At 35.0% G+C, this 20,854-nt stretch overlaps 2 protein-coding genes across 15 annotated transcripts in view; both read left to right on the forward strand.

Annotated features, from left to right (window-relative positions):
- The window catches only part of Sgk3 (serum/glucocorticoid regulated kinase family member 3), a 163,736-nt gene extending 147,867 nt beyond the window's left edge, over positions 1-15,869 (forward strand). For all 11 annotated transcript variants that reach the window (XM_063257401.1, XM_063257402.1, XM_063257403.1 and 8 more), the window contains 7 exons: positions 3,646-3,758; positions 3,848-3,884; positions 4,441-4,527; positions 7,516-7,611; positions 9,727-9,882; positions 11,642-11,731; positions 13,788-15,869. In XM_063257401.1, the coding sequence (XP_063113471.1) occupies positions 3,646-3,758; positions 3,848-3,884; positions 4,441-4,527; positions 7,516-7,611; positions 9,727-9,882; positions 11,642-11,731; positions 13,788-13,958 (750 nt within the window). In that variant the 3' untranslated portion in view covers positions 13,959-15,869. The remainder of the gene's footprint in view (positions 1-3,645; positions 3,759-3,847; positions 3,885-4,440; positions 4,528-7,515; positions 7,612-9,726; positions 9,883-11,641; positions 11,732-13,787) is intronic.
- Positions 15,870-17,441: 1,572 nt separating this feature from the next.
- The window catches only part of Mcmdc2 (minichromosome maintenance domain containing 2), a 41,772-nt gene continuing 38,359 nt past the window's right edge, over positions 17,442-20,854 (forward strand). For all 4 annotated transcript variants that reach the window (XR_010050163.1, XR_010050162.1, XM_063257398.1 and 1 more), the window contains exons 1-4: positions 17,442-17,522; positions 20,069-20,255; positions 20,343-20,473; positions 20,549-20,608. Coding sequence is in view for 2 of the 4 variants with exons in the window: in XM_063257398.1 (XP_063113468.1) it covers positions 20,162-20,255; positions 20,343-20,473; positions 20,549-20,608 (285 nt within the window). In the remaining 2 variants the exon portion in view is untranslated. The remainder of the gene's footprint in view (positions 17,523-20,068; positions 20,256-20,342; positions 20,474-20,548; positions 20,609-20,854) is intronic.

The following is a 20,854-nucleotide window of genomic DNA, read 5'->3' on the forward strand; positions in this document are numbered from 1 at the left end:
ATTAGCTTTCTAATATTGATGGAAATGTTAGAAAAATAGCATAAAGTAATAAAGGTTTTCTTCTAAGTTTTAAAATGACAGTGTATTATCAATAGCTATTTGTTTAGTAGAAACTATATCAAACAACTAGCTACAATGCAAGATGTGGAGAAGTATTGTACAAAGACTGTCAAGCATACAGTATTGCTGGGAACATTTGTAAAAGAACCTTGGTACAAAGCTACAGACTTCATTGATTGATTTGCTACTAAGCTTTATTGCAAGAATGACATACTGAAATATTAAAATAAAATGTGATTTGTGATTCAGATGGTTGTTTTAATAGTTACATATAAAACCTGAGCCTCTCACTTCTCAAGTGAACAAAATATTAATCAGTGAAATAACCCTTTAATAAAGAACCCTTTGGTAAACTTAGTTGGGAAATGCTTCCTTATATCACTGTCTTGGTAATTTAAATGTTTTTTAAGACTTTGAGAGGAGTCTTAAAGAATTTCTTAAAAGAAAATTACTATTTTTATCTCAATCTCCTTTTTGTTTGAATCTAATTTAATATTCCTCAGAGTTCTGATATGGAAGGATATTAAAATACATGAAAAAATACTGCTGCTATAATTATAGTAATGGTTACCTATATGCTAATATTAGGTATGTGCCCAGCACTCTGGCTCTTCATATTCTTTTGTATTCACAACAATTTTATGTTTAAGTTTTTTTGGCTGGTTTTTTTTAGTACCAGGAATCAAATTCATAACCTCATGCTTGCCAGGCACTTACACTGCTGAGCTAAATCCCTGGCCCTAGCTTCACAACAATTTTATAGGAGACTAAGAATCCTATAAAAAGGGAAGCCAAGTAGCTTGTGAAACTCATGTGCTATAGTTAGTTAGTAATTTTTTTTGTTTGTTTTTTGTTTTTTTGAGACGATTTTGCTGTATAGTTCAGGCTGTCCCTTAGCTTCCCAAGCAGATTAGATTACAGATGTATCCCCCATGCCTGGCTTATAAAGTGCCACCCTGTGTCTTTGAAATGTTCATGTAAGGCATCTTACTGTGGATAAGATCCTACTGCAAATTTCCTGTTTTATCTGTGGTTTCTTTGTGCTCTTTTAGGACTTTGCTTCTGAGCCATTTTTATATAATGGTCACCCATAAACTGAGCTGCAGAGGTGGAAAGTGTGTATCTAAAGATGCACTTGGCTAAGAGAATAAAGTATTGTAGGATGCAGTGATGGGTGGAGGAGTTGAGTGGGACTGTAGGTAGACAAATAAAGATGAGGGGAAAGGATAGAGGGAAGCAGAATGAGTATGGCTTATGCCTTCATTACTTTACTCTTGTTGCTGAGACAAAATACCAAAACCCAAAATGAAGGAAGGAAAGGTTTATTTCACTTACAGTTTGTGAAGGTTTCAGTCCATAATCTGCTGGGTCCAAGGCAGGGTGGCTCATGGTGATGGAAGACAGCAAAAGCAAAAAGGGAGGAGAGTGGAAAGAAGACTCTTTCTTTCCCTTCTGTTATATGTAGGCCGCACCCACTCTAGGTGGGTGTAGCACTCCCATAATCCCAGCTTTGGACCACGAGTCAGTCAAATTCTAGAAGCCTGCCCCCATACCTGGGGGCAGGCTTTGGGGGGGCATCCAGACACAAATTATAACAGTTTAATCCTGTGTTCCTTCGTATTATTGAATCCTAAGTCTTGCGCCTTAATTACTCAGCCATCCCTGTGACTACTAACCCATTGTATTATCCCACTGTATTATTAACCATTATTTCTACCTAATGTTCATCCTTATATTTTAACTTTGAAAAGATTTTTTTGTGTACTCCTTTGTCTCTTTTAGAGCAGAGTGTCAACAAATAAGTGTGTGATATGGAACAGATAAGCCTTTTTGAGCTTTAATTTACCCTTATTTCTGACCTCAAAATTATTGTATAGATTAACACAAGTAAATAAAATCTTTAGCATAGTGTCTTATTAGTGACAATCAGATTTTCCATTTTAGGTTTTTTAGTATTAATGTATTAGCCAAATGTGGTTAGGAGATCAATAAATAGAATATTAGGGTAGTGTGGGCCACAACTAATAAAGCCATGGCAGGGGTAAGAGGGGAGAAGTATTCCACAAATACTTTAAGGATAAAGCAGAAGAATGTATTTACTTGTTTGATGCAGGGACTAAAAAGTAATATAACAGTTCTGGTGAATCCAGAGAGGTTAAGGGAATTACACAAAAGAGATGAGCCACAATTTGAATCCATGTTTGATAAGCTCTGAATGCTTTTAATGTATAGAACCCTTTGATTCTTCTGTAGCTTAGAGGGCTGGAAAGAATACAAAGACATTAATAAGTCTGTGAAAGAAAACAAGGCTCTCTGTTTTAGATAGGTTAAATTCGATGACTTATAAAAAATTTTGATGACTTATACTTAAGAAAAAACATCAGGCAATATATAAAAGTCTTTGCAGTAGATGCTCCAAGAAGAAGTCTGGGAGGCTGGGGTTATCCATGTGGAAGACATCAACATACAGGTAGTGGTTTAAATCTTTGGAATGGAGAGACCTGGGAAAGATATTTGGCAAAAGAATAACAATGGACTGAGGGTAGAAACTGTCATCACTTCAGTGTCTAGTGTCCAAAAGGATCACAGATGGAACCAGACAGGAGCAGACCCACAGGCATAGAGCAAACTTTCCTGAGGCAGATAACACAATGGCCAATGGACTGGTTGTATGAAATAAATTAAGAATCAGAAAGTATGAGAAATGGAAAGTCCAGCTGCTGACCATCCCAGCTAGTTGCTACCACATTGAATTTAGGCCTAACAGTGCAGTGTGCCTCTCCCCCCCCCCACCCCTCTGTAAGAAATACGAACTATCATCGTTTAAGTCCCCAGCCTTCAAATCTTGTAGTATCCAGGCATAGTGGTAGATGCTCGTAACTCAACACTTCAGGAATCTGAGCAGCAAGTTTGAGCCTAGCATGGGCAACTTAACAAGACATGACCTTCCCTTCCCCCGGAAAAAAAAAAAATGGTAAAAACAATACAGGGATATAGCTCAGTACAAAGGTCCTGGTTTAAATCTCCAGTTCCAAAAAAATTTTTTTGCCAGTAATTAAATGGTAGTTCAAATTTTTTTAAACCAATATTTGTCAGAAATGGAGATATAGCCAGTGAAAGGATACTAGCCTAACATGCACAAAATCCTTGATTTAATCCCCAATACTGAAAAAGGAATTATCTCAAGTACATGATATCTGTGGGTTATATTTGTACTGATAGCCACTTACATTTGTCTTTTAATGAAAAAGCAGTCCATAAAGGCCCAGTAAGACAATCACATGGCAAAGACCACTGCTCCTCATTGATAACTCTTGTCTAGGGTGGTTGTCTGGAATGATGAGGATGCAGCCACATTGAGAATTAAAGACTCCATGGGAGAAGCATGAAGTTAGCAAGGGTAACAAAAATATGTATTAGAGAAAGATACAGTTAGTAGACAAGGGAGGATCACACCTCTGTGCTTTGGTACATATTTATTTCATGTTCATGATATCAGAAATAATTTCTAGCTTTGTATTTATAGAACACATTTATTTAACATTCTGTGTGAATGCTAACATTTCTACTTCCCAAATTTTGCAGCTATTTTTTCACTTACAAAGAGAACGGTCTTTTCCTGAACAGAGAGCGAGATTTTATGCTGCTGAAATTGCCAGTGCATTGGGTTATTTGCACTCCATCAAAATAGTGTACAGGTACATTGCTTGAGTATTATATATAAGAATATCTTTTTAATATTTTATTTCAAGTAATAATCAGGGGTTTTTTTCTTTTAATTTTATAGAGACTTGAAGCCAGAAAATATTCTTTTGGATTCAGTGGTAACTATTGTCTTTTAAAAATCTCCTAGTTGTGTTATTTCATTCCAAGTAGTAGGAAAAAAGAAGCTTCCGTACTACATGACTGCATTTATATAACATTCTCAAAATGATAAAACCACAGAGAAGAAATTAGTGGTTGCAAGGAAACAGGGTCAAATGAAGAGAGCACAAAGATAAATGAGTAGCACAAGGAGTTCCCTTGTGATGAAATAATTCTCGTTTGATGGCGGGTGTTACATGCATCTCTACATGTATGTTGAATAGAACTACAGTGTATACATATACACTCACCCAGCATGCATGTTTAAAATAGTGAAACTGAATAAGGTTAGTAGTCCAGTTAACAGTGTTGTACTCGTGTCAGTTTCTGTCTTGGTATTATGGTGCAGTGATACAAGATGTCAGCATTGAGGAAGCTGGGTGAGGGCACGTGGGACTTTATGTACTATTTTTGTAAATTCCTGTGGATCTGTAATTATTTCAAAATAAAAAGGTTTTTAAGATGGTCAGTTTGTGTTCATGTACTGTTTCATCTTACTGTTGTTGTATTTGTCAGGGACATGTTGTCTTAACAGATTTTGGGCTTTGTAAAGAAGGAATTGCCATCTCTGATACCACAACAACATTTTGTGGGACACCAGAGGTAAGAAATATATCTTGTCATTAATAGAATAATTTCTTAATGTAAATATGAAACATGCATCGCATATACAAAACTGGAATAAGGAAAGTAGAGTAAAAACTGCCATTTCAGCTTTCAGCCAGCTGTACTTCTAGGAAGTTAGGAATATTGATGTTGGTATTTTTCACTGGGATGATGAGATGAACCACAGGACCCTTTTGAATAGTCCAGAAAAGAATAAGTTATGTTTATTTATTTTAAATATTGAAAGTTTACCTTAGGCTTAGCATTTGGTTGTATTTCTAATCCTTTTTTCAAAAATCACAGATCAATAAAAATGTCCTAATATGTCAGAGGGGAAGATACACTTGTGGTAAAGGTTGCAGAGTCCTGTGCATATGTTACATTAAATCATACACAAAAAACAGCTATATTATATTATGGCGTGTGTGTGTGTGTGTATGTGGTATTGGAGATTCAGGCCTCTGAGGCTTTTCCTTTTTTTTTAGATTCTCACTAAATTGCCTAATCTGGCTCCATATTTATGGTACTCCCACCTTGGTCTCCAGAGTAGCTAGGATAATAGGATTACAGGCATGTGCCACTACATCTGGCATGACTATCTAAATGTAGCTGTGGTTTGGTTAGGGTTGGGTTTGGTTCGGTTCGGTTCAGATAAACTCAAGCAATTGGGGCCAAAAAATTAATGCCTGTGTCTGTGTAGCAGTTTTACTGGTTTCTATTATACTTTTATATGCGATTGGAGAATTTTGTACTTAAAATATTTAACAGAAAAGTTGATATGAAAAATCAGAAATCAGTTTATTAATCAGTATCTCATTCTCAAGTCATCTAGGAGAAAATTTTATCTTTTTTAAATTGTGACAATAATTATTATAACTTCCTTATAAAGGTTATTTTCACTTTATATGTATATACATTCAAGTATAGGTAATTTCAAATTACCCTAATATTACTGTAATTATACAGTGATCTTAGGTGCCAGCTAAGGAGGAATTACAACTACAGTATTGAAAATACAACTTGGATTTGACTCCCAGCACCACAAAAGAAAGAAAAAGAAGAGAAAATACATGATAAAATGATATACATAATAAATCTTCTAATTAAGACAAAAGTATCTGTTAGTGATAATTATCTTGACTAGTAATTTATTTCTAGAGTTCTCTCTTCTAACCCTAATTCATATATATACTTGTAACCCTTCATTTTGGTTTATGAGGAGAAGAAATTTTGTGTGAATGTGTGTTTTCATAGTTAACAATGTCTTTTTTAAGTCCTGTAGTTTTTAGAAAATATACCCAAGGTTTTTTGGTCACTTAAAATTTAAATGTGATCAGAAGTTATTAAACCCTTTTTATTTTTGTTATAATTTCTTTGGGATACATAAATCAAGGGAAAATTATCTCTATGTATGAAGATATTGTATATTTTGGAATCTAAAATTCAAATTTCTGTAAGTGTGAAAAGTTTTTTTTTTTAAATTAGCCACTTAACAAACTTACATATTTTTACTTAAGTTTGAAAATATGTCTGAAATAAGAATGCAGTTCAGGCTTCTTTCACTGAAAAGAAAAAAATGGTTTATAAATTGCCATATAAAGAATTCCTTCTTAAGCCAAGCCTAGCACCATGTATTTATATAGTCTCAGCTGTCTAGGAGGCTGAGAAAAAGGATCACTTGAGCCCAGGAATTTCAGGCAATAGGGTAGGGCCCCATTTCAAAAAAAAAAGAAAAAACTTGTTTCTTCAAGGAAAAAAATTACAAATTATGGTCAGGTGGACTTCTAAAAGTAAGTTATTCCGATGAAGGACTTGGTCACAAAATGCCTGCTCTAAGTACTCAGTATTATAGATCCTGCCTTTGCTGTTGTCTTCTGTGTCCTATTTGGGTCAGTTTCTGGGGGAAGTGCTTGAGCGTGTATTCCAGTTGTCACTGTCTAAGAACCACTGTTATAGAATGAGTGTGCACAACCCATTAGAAATCTAGAATTTTAAAAATTTGTTTTAAGTGCTATGGGTTGAACCCAGAGCTTTGTGCATGCCGAGCAAGTACTTTGTCATTGAGTTAGACCCACAGCTCATGTTTTTAATATCACTGTATAGGGTTGTAGGAGATGCCTCTGAAGAGGGAAAGAAGCTTGTCAACTCTTGTCATGGAAAAACACATCAGGATGTGTTAGTGTGAAGCATAAGCAGGCATATTCGGCAGAGTTAGAAAGTAAAAGAAAATAGGGAAGGGGCTTAAGTCTGAGGAACCAAAGGAGACACAGCTCTGATAGAGGATCAAACTGGCCTGTTAACAAAACATGAAACCAGTTTTTATGGATTTGTTGGGATGGGCTTGTCCGGTTGATTATTGTCTCAGTTCTGGTTTGCAGGATGGCACTGGGGAAAGTCATTGTTATTTAAGAGGGTAGCTCAGTCTCCTTGAGATGATTATTTCTGCTTGGGGTAGTTTCAGTGTTGTAGAGGCTCTGCTGGAATCCAAATGACTATAAGTTTAAAGCAATGACTGCAGACTTCTGGGCACTTATTTGTAGTTGAGTGTCTATAAATCTTATCTTGATGTTCTCAGTCTTAAAGAGGGATAAGATTGAGTTATGTAAATTTAGAGCTAATCAACCTTCCTAGCTTTTAGACAATCACTAAATGATTAACATGCCAGACTTCTGGAGTTGAGCAAGGATGTGCCCCAGTTTTAAGGTAACAACTGAAAATCAAGCATGTTTTTTTGTTTGTTTTTAGTTGCCTGTTGGGCATCTATAAGCTACAATTTATATTTACTAATTTTTAGCAAAAGCTGATTTTAGATCCCAGACTGCCTCAAAAGAAACAAATCATACTTTGACGATTAAAATAGTAATACTTCTGATCCTGTGGTAGTCTCTGACTGTATCAGTGACATTGAAAATTTGTTAAATTTCTCTGTTTTTTCTAAATTTTACCCCAAGTTTTACTGTTGCTGTGTTTCATTGTCTTCTATAGTACCTTGCTCCTGAAGTAATCAGGAAACAGCCCTATGACAACACTGTGGATTGGTGGTGCCTTGGTGCTGTTCTGTACGAAATGCTGTATGGTTTGGTATGCATTTCTTTTCTTTGATTAGTATTCCAATACATTATCATTGATTTGGCACAGACGCTTAAAAACTCACAGACACTTAGATAACAAACACTAACAGCACCTGGTTAAGTGATTCTAAAATCACATTACACATATGTACAAAAAGAAAACCTTTTACTTTGTTACTAGCTTTTTCTTTTTCTTTTTTTTTCTTTTCTCTTTTTCTTTTTCTTTTTCCGTTTGTTTTAGTACCAGGAATCAAACTCATGACCTTGTGCATGCCATGTAGGCACTTGTGGGGCTGAGCTAAATCCCCAGCTTATTGCTAGTTTTTAAAAGTAGTACTATTATTCTGTCATACTTATAACTACATAAATTATCTGTTTCCAGTTTAACCCAAACAGTTTCTACCTAATTTCAAACAGAGGGCAAAAAAAAGATTTTTGCATTTATCAGCATATTGTATTTCAAAAGATAGTCCTCTTTGGGTTTTGCCTTTTATTTTGTCTTTATAAGATTTAATCAGTACGGGGGCTGGGGGTTTAGCTCAGCGGCGTAAGCGCCTGCCTTGCAAGCAGGCAGTCGTGAGTTCGATCCCCGGTACCGATAAAAAGGAAAAAAGACCAAAAAAAAAAAAAAAAAAAAAGATTTAATCAGTACACTTGTGCTCAACTTTTTCTGTCCCTGGATGTCTTCTAGTTTTTTTTTTTCCTGAAAACACCATCCTTTAATGATATCATTGGGGGGGAAAAAAAGGAAAATGTATACTGTGCAATGGATTTGCTCAGTTTTTATTAAATAAAAACACATAGAGTAGGGGCTGGGGATTTAGTGGCATAAGCACCTGCCTTGCAAGCAGGCGGTCATGAGTTTGATCCCCGGTACTGATAAAAAAAGAAAAAAACAAAACAAACAAAAAACATACAGAGTCAGCCAGAACCTCCTGTTAAAGTGAAGAACATTGTGTTATTCTACTGAGATGGTATCACTCCAACCCATGCAAACATTTTTATTACTTAGTTTATAAAATAAATTGTTTTTCTCTAGACCTTTTGAAATATTTGGAATAATTTCTTAGACTCTTTGTGATTCCATAAGTATCCAGAAGCTTCATGCTAAGAACCATACTATAATCTGAGGTTGCTGCCAACACTGATACTAAATGCTACTAGTGTGTCAGTTGAGACCTAGTAATGTATGTGTTTTTCCTGCAAACTATGGAGCTGCCAGTGAAGTTCAGCACATGAGATCCATTTTAGAGCATCTGCTTTATGTATTAATTTTGCATGATAGATTCCTATGAAAGCAAACACTGTCTTTTCCTATATTTAAAAGATCATTTTGGAAAAAGCTATTTTTTTAGGAATGCTAGTGATTTAGAACACTAAATAACCACTTTATATCTTTCTTCAGGTATTTACCATTTGATATTTCAGAATTCTTTGTATTTCTTTAAAGGATTTTAAAAGTGTAAAAAAAGTTATATTTTAAAAAGTAAAGTTTTTTTATGAAAAAGAAAAGGAAAATGATAGGCCTGTAAAACTTCCTTAGCATTAAAAATTATTTTTACTTTAAAACTTTTAACAAATGATTAACAGGCTGATACTTATGCTGAAGCACACCCCAGGTGTTTAGGTTATGAGAGTAGCATTTTTAGTTACGCAAAGCACTCTTATAATGCTTTTACTGACACAATTCCTAACGATGGAGTATTGTCTTTGGGTCTCTTATCTTTTTTAGATACCTTTGTTTTAATGCATGCAGATCTCAAAAAGTTGTTTCGTTTCTCTTGAAAATACATTAGCAATAATTCTATCATTTTCCTTATGAGAAAGCTGATAGTTTTCCTAAAACACACTTTTACAGGTGTTTGCAGTGTACCTGTTTACAGGGGGCTGTTGAACAAACCTTAATTCACAGTGAACACTTCCTAAGCTTTATCATTTGACAGGTTTTAGAATCTCTATTATGAGGCCACACTGCAGGTCTTTGCACATCCCACGAGGGCCATCCATTTCTGCAGCTATCCAGATCCAAATTCTCCCTGCAAATCAAAGCCAAATCTAACTGTTTTAAAACTATTTTGGCATAATTTACTTACTATTGAGTTTATTTTGATTTTCTCTGTTTCAGCCACCCTTTTACTGCCGAGATGTTGCTGAAATGTATGATAATATTCTTCACAAGCCCCTACATTTGAGGCCAGGAGTGAGCCTCACAGCATGGTCCATTCTGGAAGAACTCTTAGAAAAAGACAGGCAAAATCGACTTGGTGCCAAAGAAGACTTTGTATGTAACATGTTTCCCAGTTCCAGTTTTATTTAAGCTTATTTAAAATTTGGAGACAAATCCTTATTGTTTAACATATTTATTAGAATGCATATAGCTGTTAATAGCACAATTGAAAAACACGTCACCAAAATTTTCACTAGTGTTCATATAAAACTGTGCAATGTTTAAAGCATTTTCAATTCCATTTTTTCACCTGATGTTCATAACTTGAACTTCTGCTCTTTAAAACCCACATCCAGTTTTCACATAAATATTTGATTTTCATTTGTAACAATTTCCTCTCCCTAAAACGTTGTATAGTATATAGTAACTACCTAAATTTTTATCATTTTAATCTTTATTGCTAAATAATAGAAGCATTTCTGTGAAGTTTTAATGCAAAGGCTAACCAACTAGCAAGGTTTTTCTTAGGGTTTCGGGTTATCTGAACTTGTATTTTCTTTGATAAGAATTTTTTAAATGCCTCTTGTCTGTCTGAAATACTGCCTTTTGCCTCAAACTAATATTAAATCATTGTTCTTACTTTTTTTGAGAATTTGGTGATATGTCCTTGAGATAATTATAGATTCTGATTTTTTTGTTTGTTTTAAAATAGGATAATTTGCTACTTCGTTACTAGTATTATTTTGCCACCATTTTCCTATTCCCCTCTCTCTTCAGTTAGGCAGGTAACTGCCACAGTTTCCTATTCAAGGTGCTAATGTTTCACACCTTCTTGTCCTGGGTTCTTTTATTGAATTTACTATCAGAAGTTGAATAAATCCATCTGTCATACTCTGGGTTCTGTACAGTGCTGAAGAAATCACCATCTGGGCATAGTGGAAGCACCAGGACTTTGTAGTCATGAATCTTTTTGTGTTTCTTCATTCAGCTCATTCCGCTACACTCTGTGTTAACTATTTCAAACCTCTCCAAACTTTTCAATTCCTTCAGGGTTTTGACTTTAACAATTTTAAAATAGAATTTAGTTAATACACTAGTGCTCAACTTTTTCTGTCATTAAGATTCATTAAATAAAAGGTGATGTTTACTATGCTATGCGAACTGCTTCTCCAGTTTTTACTAGTTAAAGATACATAAGGCCAGCCAGAACCTCTGATTAACTTGAAGAAAGTTGTATTAATTACTACATTAATACTGTTTTGATTCCAGGCAAACAACTTAGCGTTTTACTTTACATAACCTATCTATAGAAGAATGAATGCTGACTAGATCTGTAGGTCGTTGGTAGAGCACTGGCCATAGCATATGTAAGGCCCTGGGTTCAATCTTTATTTTTTATCAGTACATGTTTGCAATGCGTAATGATTACATTCTTCATGGGATGTTAATACATGTATATATTATAATCCTAATTATTTTTTCATTCCCTTCCTTCTCTTCCCCCCATCTCTTTGTCCCTTTTCCTTTTGCAGAGGATCTCCCTATATTCTATAATGTATCTTTTATTTTGTTGTTTATCTTTGGGGTTTCTCTTATAAGAGGCCATGTGATATTTAAGTTTGTAGTCTGACTTATTTCACTTATGGTTTCAAAATGCATCTCTTTTTCTATAAATGATTCAAGTTTATCCTTTGTAGTAGAGTAATTGTCTTTGGAAGGTTTGCACTGGATAGTTTTTAACCATTTGCCACATGAATGACATACTGTATGCCTAAAATTATTGAGAGGCATAATGGCAATGATTTGGCCTCATAAAATTCTTTAGTGAGTGTATGAGATAGTTTTCATCATTAATTTTTTTTTAATATTCTAGCTTGAAATTCAGAATCATCCTTTTTTTGAGTCACTCAGTTGGACTGACCTTGTACAAAAGAGGATTCCGCCACCCTTTAATCCTAATGTGGTAAGTATATATCGAAATCTTCCCAAAAATAGTGAGACAAAGAACTGTAGCTTATTATATTTTGGGAAATAAATCTCAAAATGTAACTGGAATGAAATCACATAGTTAGATAGTTGTGAAGTATGTCACTCAGGGTGATATATATACTTCAGGATGATATAATAACTTCAAGATGACTGATAAGGTTACAGATTAGGTTGATGAAAATATCTTCTAGCACAGTAATTGTGAAATGTTTCTTTGGAGCATGCATAAGAATGAAAGGAACTCAGTAAGTAAAGGTGCAGATTATCATTTTTATACATAAAAAAATCAATAAATGTTTTACATAACAAAATTTTTTCTAGATTAATATAAAACCGGATAAATATGTTTATGTTAGCTAGACTTTGTTTTTAAAAAAAACTCAGAATTACTGCTACTAAGATACTGATACTAAGTTTTTCTTTTTAGTCATCACGATGTGGAGATCACTTTAGAAACTAAATATCATTTACTCATGCTTTGTTAAAAGCTTCTGTGCATAGCTTATATCTGATATTAACAGGTGTGATGTTTTATACGTACAAACATAACAATATTTGTAAACTGACTTATTTTGTGTAGTCCAGAAAGTGTGTAGTTTCAGGAATGACTTACTCTATTTAGGGACAGTTTTATACCCATTTCTAGAATTTATACTGGCTGACTGTATAAGCTAATACAGATTGAAGGGAATTTGCATAAAACGATCAGATTTCAGAAAGTCTTGTATAATAGTTTTCCCATCACTTGGACAAAATACCTGACACCTGCAACTTAAAGGAGAAGTTTATGTTGGCTCACATTTCAGAGGATTTAGTCCACAGTTGGTTGGCCTCAAAGCAGAGACAGGATGGCCAAGGGGTATAGTAGAGGAGACCAAGAACAAAAAATACACCCTTTCAGCCATGACCCAGTGATCTACCTGCTGTCACATAACACATAAGACTTCTGGGAGGCATTATATAGATCTGAACCATAACACCATGCTTCTAGGATGATATTTAAAATTTTTGTGAGATGGAAATTTTATTTTTGGGGCAGTACTGAGGATTAAATCCAGGTCCATGTGTACATCAGGCAAGCATGCTACTACTACACCATCCATCTTGGATAACATTTTAATTAAATTTATAATGTCTAGAATTCTTTGTCCTCTGTAATGGCTTTTCTTGGGTGGAAAAGGCTAGCATTTTGGGTTCCCCTGTTCTCTGCTCAGTTTATAGTTGTACAAGGCTAATATCCTTGATTTATGATCTCTGCTGTGAGTCACTTTAGTAAGACTCATGACTTGGACATGTTAGGATTCCTTTCACTGTATGACAGAAATAACTTGAAAAGAAATAACTTGGAGACTCAAGGACAATCTTTACAAATGAATCACTTAAACTCATATCCCAATTTTATATGTAAATATATCCAAAGAGGAAAATCCATAAGCTTGCGTCAGTTTCATAAAGGAAGAACCTCTGCTCTGAGCCTAAGCATCCACCTTACTCCATTTCCTGTGTACCTTGGTCTTCCACAGTCACGGATGCTCTAAACGAGTGTTTCACAACCTTCCCTATAGCCCAGAAAGAGTTATCTTCACAGTTTTATTTATAAGCCCTTCCTTCCTCCATCAGAAGGCTTCACCCATCCAGAATTGAGACTGGATAGGCAGGCATTTGTAGAACTTAGATGCAAAATGCTATCCTGGAAACCTGTTTCCAAACATAGGCTTGGTGTTGGATAGAGAAAAAAGGGATTATTGTATAATCTCAGATTCAAATTAGCATAGGTCAGGCTATTATGATGTTAGCTAGCCTTTCTCATCATTTGTCTCTCCACCACAACCAACAGTAAGATCTTTAATTATTAGAACAGATAACTTCACCTAAATAATAAAAATTAGGAAAGGAAAAGCAGAAAAATAAATAGGAAAACATCTATACTTGCTACGAAAAAAGTGTACAGTCACAAAGACATTTTGATGAAGGCCTAAGTTAATGATAGAAAAGCTAAAATGAATAATAATATGCCTTTGATGTTTTAGGCTGGACCAGATGATATCAGGAACTTTGACACAGTATTTACAGAGGAAACGGTTCCGTATTCTGTGTGTGTGTCTTCTGACTACTCTATCGTGAATGCTAGTGTACTGGAGGCAGATGATGCATTCGTTGGTTTCTCTTATGCACCTCCTTCAGAAGACTTATTTTTATGAGCAGTTTGCAATTCAGAAACCATCAAGCAAATACAAGCCTGCAGATGTGACTAAAACTCCTGTTTGTGTGAATATATTCAAATATGTATAACAGTGCCTCATTTTTATATGTAATGTAAAAAACTATGAAAAGTGTATTTTCTGCTGTATGCAGGGAAATAGGGCATTTCAAAGAGCTATGTTTTGAATTAAAATTTGTATTCTTGTTTACTCAGCTTATTTTTAACAAAATTTGAAAGCTGTTATTCTTAGCATTAACCTATTTTTAAAGAAAACTTTTCTGCTATTGACTGTTTCTCTCTTAAGTTTACACTGACATGTTCAAGATAGACTGTTTTTTGTCTGTTTCAGTTCATTTAACATGTATTAATACCTTTGTAACTATACTATGACTTTTGTTATTGTATCAGAACTATGCAATTGGTACATAATTGTTTAAGAAGAAACCATATCTTTCCCTGATAAATCACTGTTGGAAATAAATGGCATTGGGCCAGGGATTTAGCTCAGCAGCACAAGCACCTGCCTGGCAGGTGTGAGGTCATGAGTTCCTCTGGGTGACCCATCCCCCCCAAAAAAAGATGTTAGTGTAGGATTAAAATGTAAGAAAAGTGTGTTAACATATCTGCTGCTATTTAATACTGAGTATAATAATTCATTTTGCAGATAAGTAACAAAAGGAAATCATTTGCTTTTGAAATACTAGTTCAAATTTATGGTTTCTAGCCAAGTGTGGTGACATTTCCAGCACTCAGGAGGCTGAGGCAGGAAGATCATCACCATAAATTCAAGGCTACTATAGGTCACATTGTGAATCCAAGACCAGCGTAAAGTACATAGCAAGACTCATCTTTTAAAAAAAGTTGTGATTTCTTTTTCACTCTGGAGGGAAAGAAAAAAGTTAATGGTTAGAAAGTTAAGACTTCTCAAAGAGCTGGAGGGTAATAAAGTACTGCCAACTTTTTTTTTTTTAAGGTGAGGCCAAAAATCAGTGTCTCCATGTTATAATTTATATTACAAATGCATTCTATTTATTTTCCCTTTGGTGTTTTGAGTGTTTAATATACTTTTAAGTCCAAATCTTGATACTTGTTTATGCAAATAGTTGTTTGAAAACTATCTTTATAATTGGAAAAAAGTAGGTTTCTCTAGAATATTTATCTAATCGAGAATTCAAAGTAAAATAGTAAATCTTTGTCAGCATAAAACATGTCACTATAGCAAAAGTTAAAAACAATTTATGCAGTTTCATATTCTGTTTTTGCAGGGGAGAGGCTGGGAATCAAACCCAGGGCCTTGCATATGTGAAGTGTGCATGTACTCTACCACAAAATTATAACCCCAGTCCCTCAGTATTTTTGTGTGTCTCAGAAGTACAAGAAACTGATCTTAGAAATTGTAACATACCAGTTAACTTGCATCTTTTCAAATCATGTAGGAAACAGAAGTATAAAGGTTCAGTGAGCCAGTTGAGATGCTCTAAGAAGAAACTTTCCTTCCATGTATGTGCTTGGAAAAAATCACAAAAGCATTTCTCATCTTCTCATCAAAACCCGTTGACTTAAAAATACTCCTTAGAATTGGGAAGGGAGGGGGTACTTTTGTTCAATTAATATTTACATCTGATACACTGAATCTTCCTTTAGAGGTAAGACTTTAGTATCTACACTGTAAATATTTGGTTTATTTGGTAATACTGTAAGTTCTTTTAAGCTCTTTTTTCATTATAAACCAAGATAAAACTATAGTGTCTTGTATGATTTTTTTTAACTCAGATACTCCTTAGACTACCAAAAATTTAAGTGCAATATTGTATATTTTTAAGAAAAATTTAAATTAGAATTTTGATGTTTCTTGAATCATAAGAAATACAGATCTATATAATATAATAAAATTAGCAAAAAAGATTAATGATCATCAAATTGCCTGTCATTATTTGAAATTAAAATTGGTAATAGTTACAGTAGTCATTACAAAATGAATTAAATGTTTTAGGGGAAAAGGTATAAAATTTTATCAGTATTTGGACAAATTAGATTATCATAGGCTAGTATGTATTGTTTTGGGACAAAATTTCTTCTAAATTTCAAATCTATCTTTTGACTCTTTGCATGTGTCTTTCAGTAAAGTATATGCCCATGAATAGTTGAACTAATTCATGGGGTTTACCAAAATAAAGGTCTAAATGAAGACTTTACTCATACATGTAAGTTCGAAGTTCTGTTTTTCAATTGGGTTTTCTTGCCATTTCAAAGGAAGTTTTTACTTACACCAGTTTGTACATGTTATTCCGTTCCCAGCGTGATTAAGAGTCTGGGGGGGGGAGCCCTTTTTTAATAGATGGAGCCTTCACATTGTGTCCTTATGGGATGAAAGAGGCTAATTCTCTGGGTTCTCTTAAGGGCATTAATGTATTCACCTCCCCCACTCTACAATGCTAGTGAGGATTAGATTGCAGCATGAATAGTGTGAAGACACAAACATTCAGAGCATAGGAGTATGAAAACCTTAAGTGCACATTGAGTTTCAAGTGGCTTGAGTATCTTGAAATGATACGCCAATTGGTGTGTGTAAATGAGATTAACAGGGACAAGGTAAAGAGTATTACATAGCTTTATCAAATGTAAAAAGATTCTTTTATATGAAAATATTGGAATTCTTTGCCACTTTACTAAAATATTAAGAGAAATTTCTTGTAATTTCCCTGATAGCATTTCAATTGGAGACCTAGGTAGCATTTTTAGTGTCTTATGAATACTATGTAATTATCCATTTGTAATCCTTTAAACATATTCCTCACTGGCTAAAAAGACTGGCACAAAAATATTTCTCAATTCATTACTTGTATTCCCATTTGTATAAAAGTATGAAATCAAAGAAAAATTATGGAACTTAAAGTATGTTTCTTAATAATTTTACTCTGACACAATTTAAAACAGTCGTACACAAAGGATAAAGCCAATAGAGATTTATAGACTGAGAACGGTTTATAGCAATGAATTAGCAAAAGAATGAGTAGTTTGTATATGTTGGACAGAAAATGATGGGTCACCATTGTCGAATATTAAGATCATTGATATATAAGTATTAAGGAATAATAGAAGCATAACACTCCAAGCTGTTACTAGAAAAACAAGTCACAAAACTGCGCTCAAATGCAATTTGTACATGTTTACTGTAAATTCCCTTTTTGTAGGAATGTATTTCAGGTTCATCTCTGTTGGATTACTTTTTTTTTTCCAGTTTCTCTATAGTCGTTAATGTAGATTACTTGTGCTGAATTTTTTTGTAATGACTCAGTGGTAGTAAATGGCTGGGAACGTTCAGTGCTAGAGCCCTTGCCTAGCCTAGGTGAGGCCTTGGAGTCATTCACTGCAAGTCGGTGATACATTGAACACTAGCAACAGCGGTTCCCCCTAGTACTGGTGACTGATCCTAAGGCCTTGCTAAGTTCACTAAAGCGCCTGCGCGCCAGCGGTCAGAGTGTGCGCATGCGCACGGGTGAAGGCCTGTTCAGCCCCCACCCTCTGCCGCGGGTGTTTGAGGCGACGCGAGCCCGGCCTGGTAAGTGCCTACGCAGTAGGGGGGTTGCCTGTGGTTTTGGGAGCGCCCCGGTCCCCGCGTGTGGCGCTGCCTTTGCTGTCACCCGCTTAGGTGGTGAGCTGTTTGCCAGCCACGGTCTCCTCAGCAGTTGATTCCCGGCGCTGACCAACAAGTCTAGACGCGGTCCACACATTTTAGACTCTGGGAGGACTTCGAAGAATTACTGTAGAATTTTATCCCTGTTCGCTTGTTTAGTACTTTTCCATAGGCTTCAGTGTCTTTCTTGTAAATGCATTCATTCACTCCCCGGGACTTGCCTTTGCGTGGGGACACGGGGACTTGAGCTCCGACTGTTCGCCAGTGGGTGGTTTTTAGTCAGGGTGTCCAGAAGGAACATGACCATGTCCTTTCCAGCACTTCCTGGATTCATGTTTCCACTAGGCATCAGCATCTGCTCACTTTAAAACCCCCCGGCCATCCGGACATGGTGGCACATGCCTGTAGTCCCAGCATTTTGGGAGACTGAGGCAGGATCCTAAACTCAAGCCCACTCCCCCTGGCAATTTAGTCTCAGCAAAATCCTCAAAATTTAAAAAGAGATGTAGCGCAATGTGAAGATTCAGTCACCAATTTAAACACACACACACGCACACAAAACTTAGCCTTTCATACTTCCTTGCCTATGTTGTACAAATTAATCAAGTGCAACGTGAAATCTTTTAAAATATTAGAATTTATCTCTAGTCCCGTTTTTCCCTAATGCTCTAGATTGCACCATCCATCTTTTAGGAATGTTACAATATATTCAACCCATATTCCACATTGGCTGCAGGTGATGATTTACAAACTTAAAAACCTGATCATAATAAACCTCTGTTTAAAACAGACAAAACAAAATGCCGACCAAGTTTTTAGGCTTCTTTTCACCTGTGTAGTCCTGATAGATTTCAAAAACTTTCATAACTGGGGCTGGGGATTTAGCTCAGCGGCATAAGCGCCTGCCTTGCAAGCAGTCGTGAGTTCGATCCCCGGTACCGATTAAAAAAAAAATGAAAACCTTTCATAACTGGCCTCTCCCTTTATTAATAGCTTCTATTCGACTTCGGAAACCTGTTTTGGTGAAGTGACGATGTAATGCTCTGAACACCACACATATTTAAGCAGTCATTAGAGATCTAGATGCGGTAGTGGAAGACTCACAGTGGGTGTTACTGGTATTTACCCTTTTCTCTGAAAAACTTTTCTTCTTTAGAGAGATACTCATCTACCAAATATCACCTTTTAAATAGAATTCATAGCTTGTCTATGATCCCAGTATCTTCAATGAAAATATGCTAAAATAATGGGACATATGGTTCATACACAAAGATGGCCCCAAATTTTATGGGAAATTTTACATACAGGGTTCCTTCCATGCTCCCTAGAATATTCCAGTTTTTGTTGACGTACTTCAATCATCAGATAACTGTTTCCATGTCATATCTTCCCTCACTGTACTCCATCTGAAAGATAAGAACAACATTTTACTCACCTCTGTATCCCTAGTGCCTAGGATACTTCGGTTATTCAGCAAATAGTAGGTGCCAAATAAATAATTGCCAAATGTATTAGTCATTTCCAACTTCTGTAAATTGGCAACTTGAGATCCAATCTTGAATCATCATTTTCCTAATACATATTATAATTACTATATAGCATACACTGTTTTCAATTGGTGTTTTGTTGTCATTTTCCACTCTGCTTGTAACTATGGCTCAATGTTGGTCACTGATGCAAGATATAAAACTGAAAGAGGCCTTAACATGTACTACGACTCCTTCACTTCTTAAGTACTGTGACTTCTTCATCTTTTAAATATTGAGCCAAGGGAGATCCAGTGGTACTCTCATAATGATCAATATTGGGTGGAATACCTATTTCTCAGATTTCCCAAGTTAGTACTCATTCTCCAACATTTTGTTATTTGAATTGAATTTATGAAGCAACTTTTACCACTTTCATTTTTTAATACTGCCTACAAGGGAACCTCATCATCCAATATATTTCAATAAACATTCTTTGGAGTAAAGTACTTCCTTTGTAAAAACATTTGAGGTTCCTGTGTTTGTTGTTTTTGCTGTCTTGAACCTGGGGGGTTCTGCATGCTAGACAAGCAATGTAGCATTGAGCTACATCTCCATTCCCTTTTATTTTTTTTTAAAGAGACCATCTCACTGTCCAGATTAGCCTGGAACTTGGAATCCTCCTGCCTCTGCTCTCTGGGTAGATAGAATTGTAACTACATTTATACAACCACTGCCCAGCTGAGGCTCCTATTCTTAAGTTTATGATCTTGTAGAATATTTGTTAAATGTTGAAAATGTTATTTAGGGGCTGGTAATGTGTAGCTCAATGGTAGACCACATGCCTAGCATGTGTGAGGCCCTGGTTTCAATTCCCTGCAAACTCCCCAAAATATTATTTGGCTAAAGAACACAACTGTCAATTTTAAGTTTACCAGTTTGGAAAGTTTTATTAGAGTTCTTCAACAGTAAATTTTAAAAAAATAAATTTTATTTTATTTTTAGGGTTTCTCATCCTTTCTGTGAGTCAATACTTGTAATCATCAGGAACTGCAGTATAATCAGTTATTAATAAAGAAGAACTGTTAACTAAGAAAAATGTCAAATTTAAAAATGAAAGAGGCAGCTCTTGTTTATCTTGACAGAAGTAGAGGTCTCCAGAAGTTTATAGATGATTGTAAATTCTACAATGGTATGTTCAGCAAAGATGATTTTAGAAACTTTCAAAAATATTTCTACACACGATTATCCTGACTTCTACATTTGTGTATTTTCACAGATTCAAAGCAAAGTTATGCTGTATATCGATTCAATATTTTAATAAATCCCTCTGATGTTCTTGAATTAGATGCTGAACTTGGAAATCATGTTTTACATCATCCTTTAAAAGCTGCTCAAGTTTTTCAATCAGTAAGTTAAGGAAAGAAGTAATTTTATACCACATAGAATAAATTCTTAATAACTCTTGTTTGTTTGAAATCACAGGTCTGTTTTATTGCTGTTAAAACTCTCTCACTAATTGGACAATTACAAACTGAAACTCAAGTAAGTTTTAATTAACTTTAATAAAAACTCAATTACAAACTTTCAACTCATAAATTAATACTTTCAATTTGTAAATTAATTTTTCATATTCATAGATGTTTTGTTTTAAAAAACGACTTTTCAAAGTTTAATGGAATGCTCATATTTATTTTCTGTGTTATCACTTACAAGATTAAACTTTTTTTAGCCAAGAGTGGTGGTGCACACTAGTAATCCCAGCACTGCAGGCTGACACAGGAAAATTAT

Source organism: Cavia porcellus, unplaced genomic scaffold (assembly GCF_034190915.1).
Source record: "Cavia porcellus strain 051 isolate PalLab524CR breed Dunkin Hartley unplaced genomic scaffold, mCavPor4.1 scaffold_10, whole genome shotgun sequence".
In the NCBI taxonomy this organism is placed as follows: domain Eukaryota; kingdom Metazoa; phylum Chordata; class Mammalia; order Rodentia; family Caviidae; genus Cavia; species Cavia porcellus.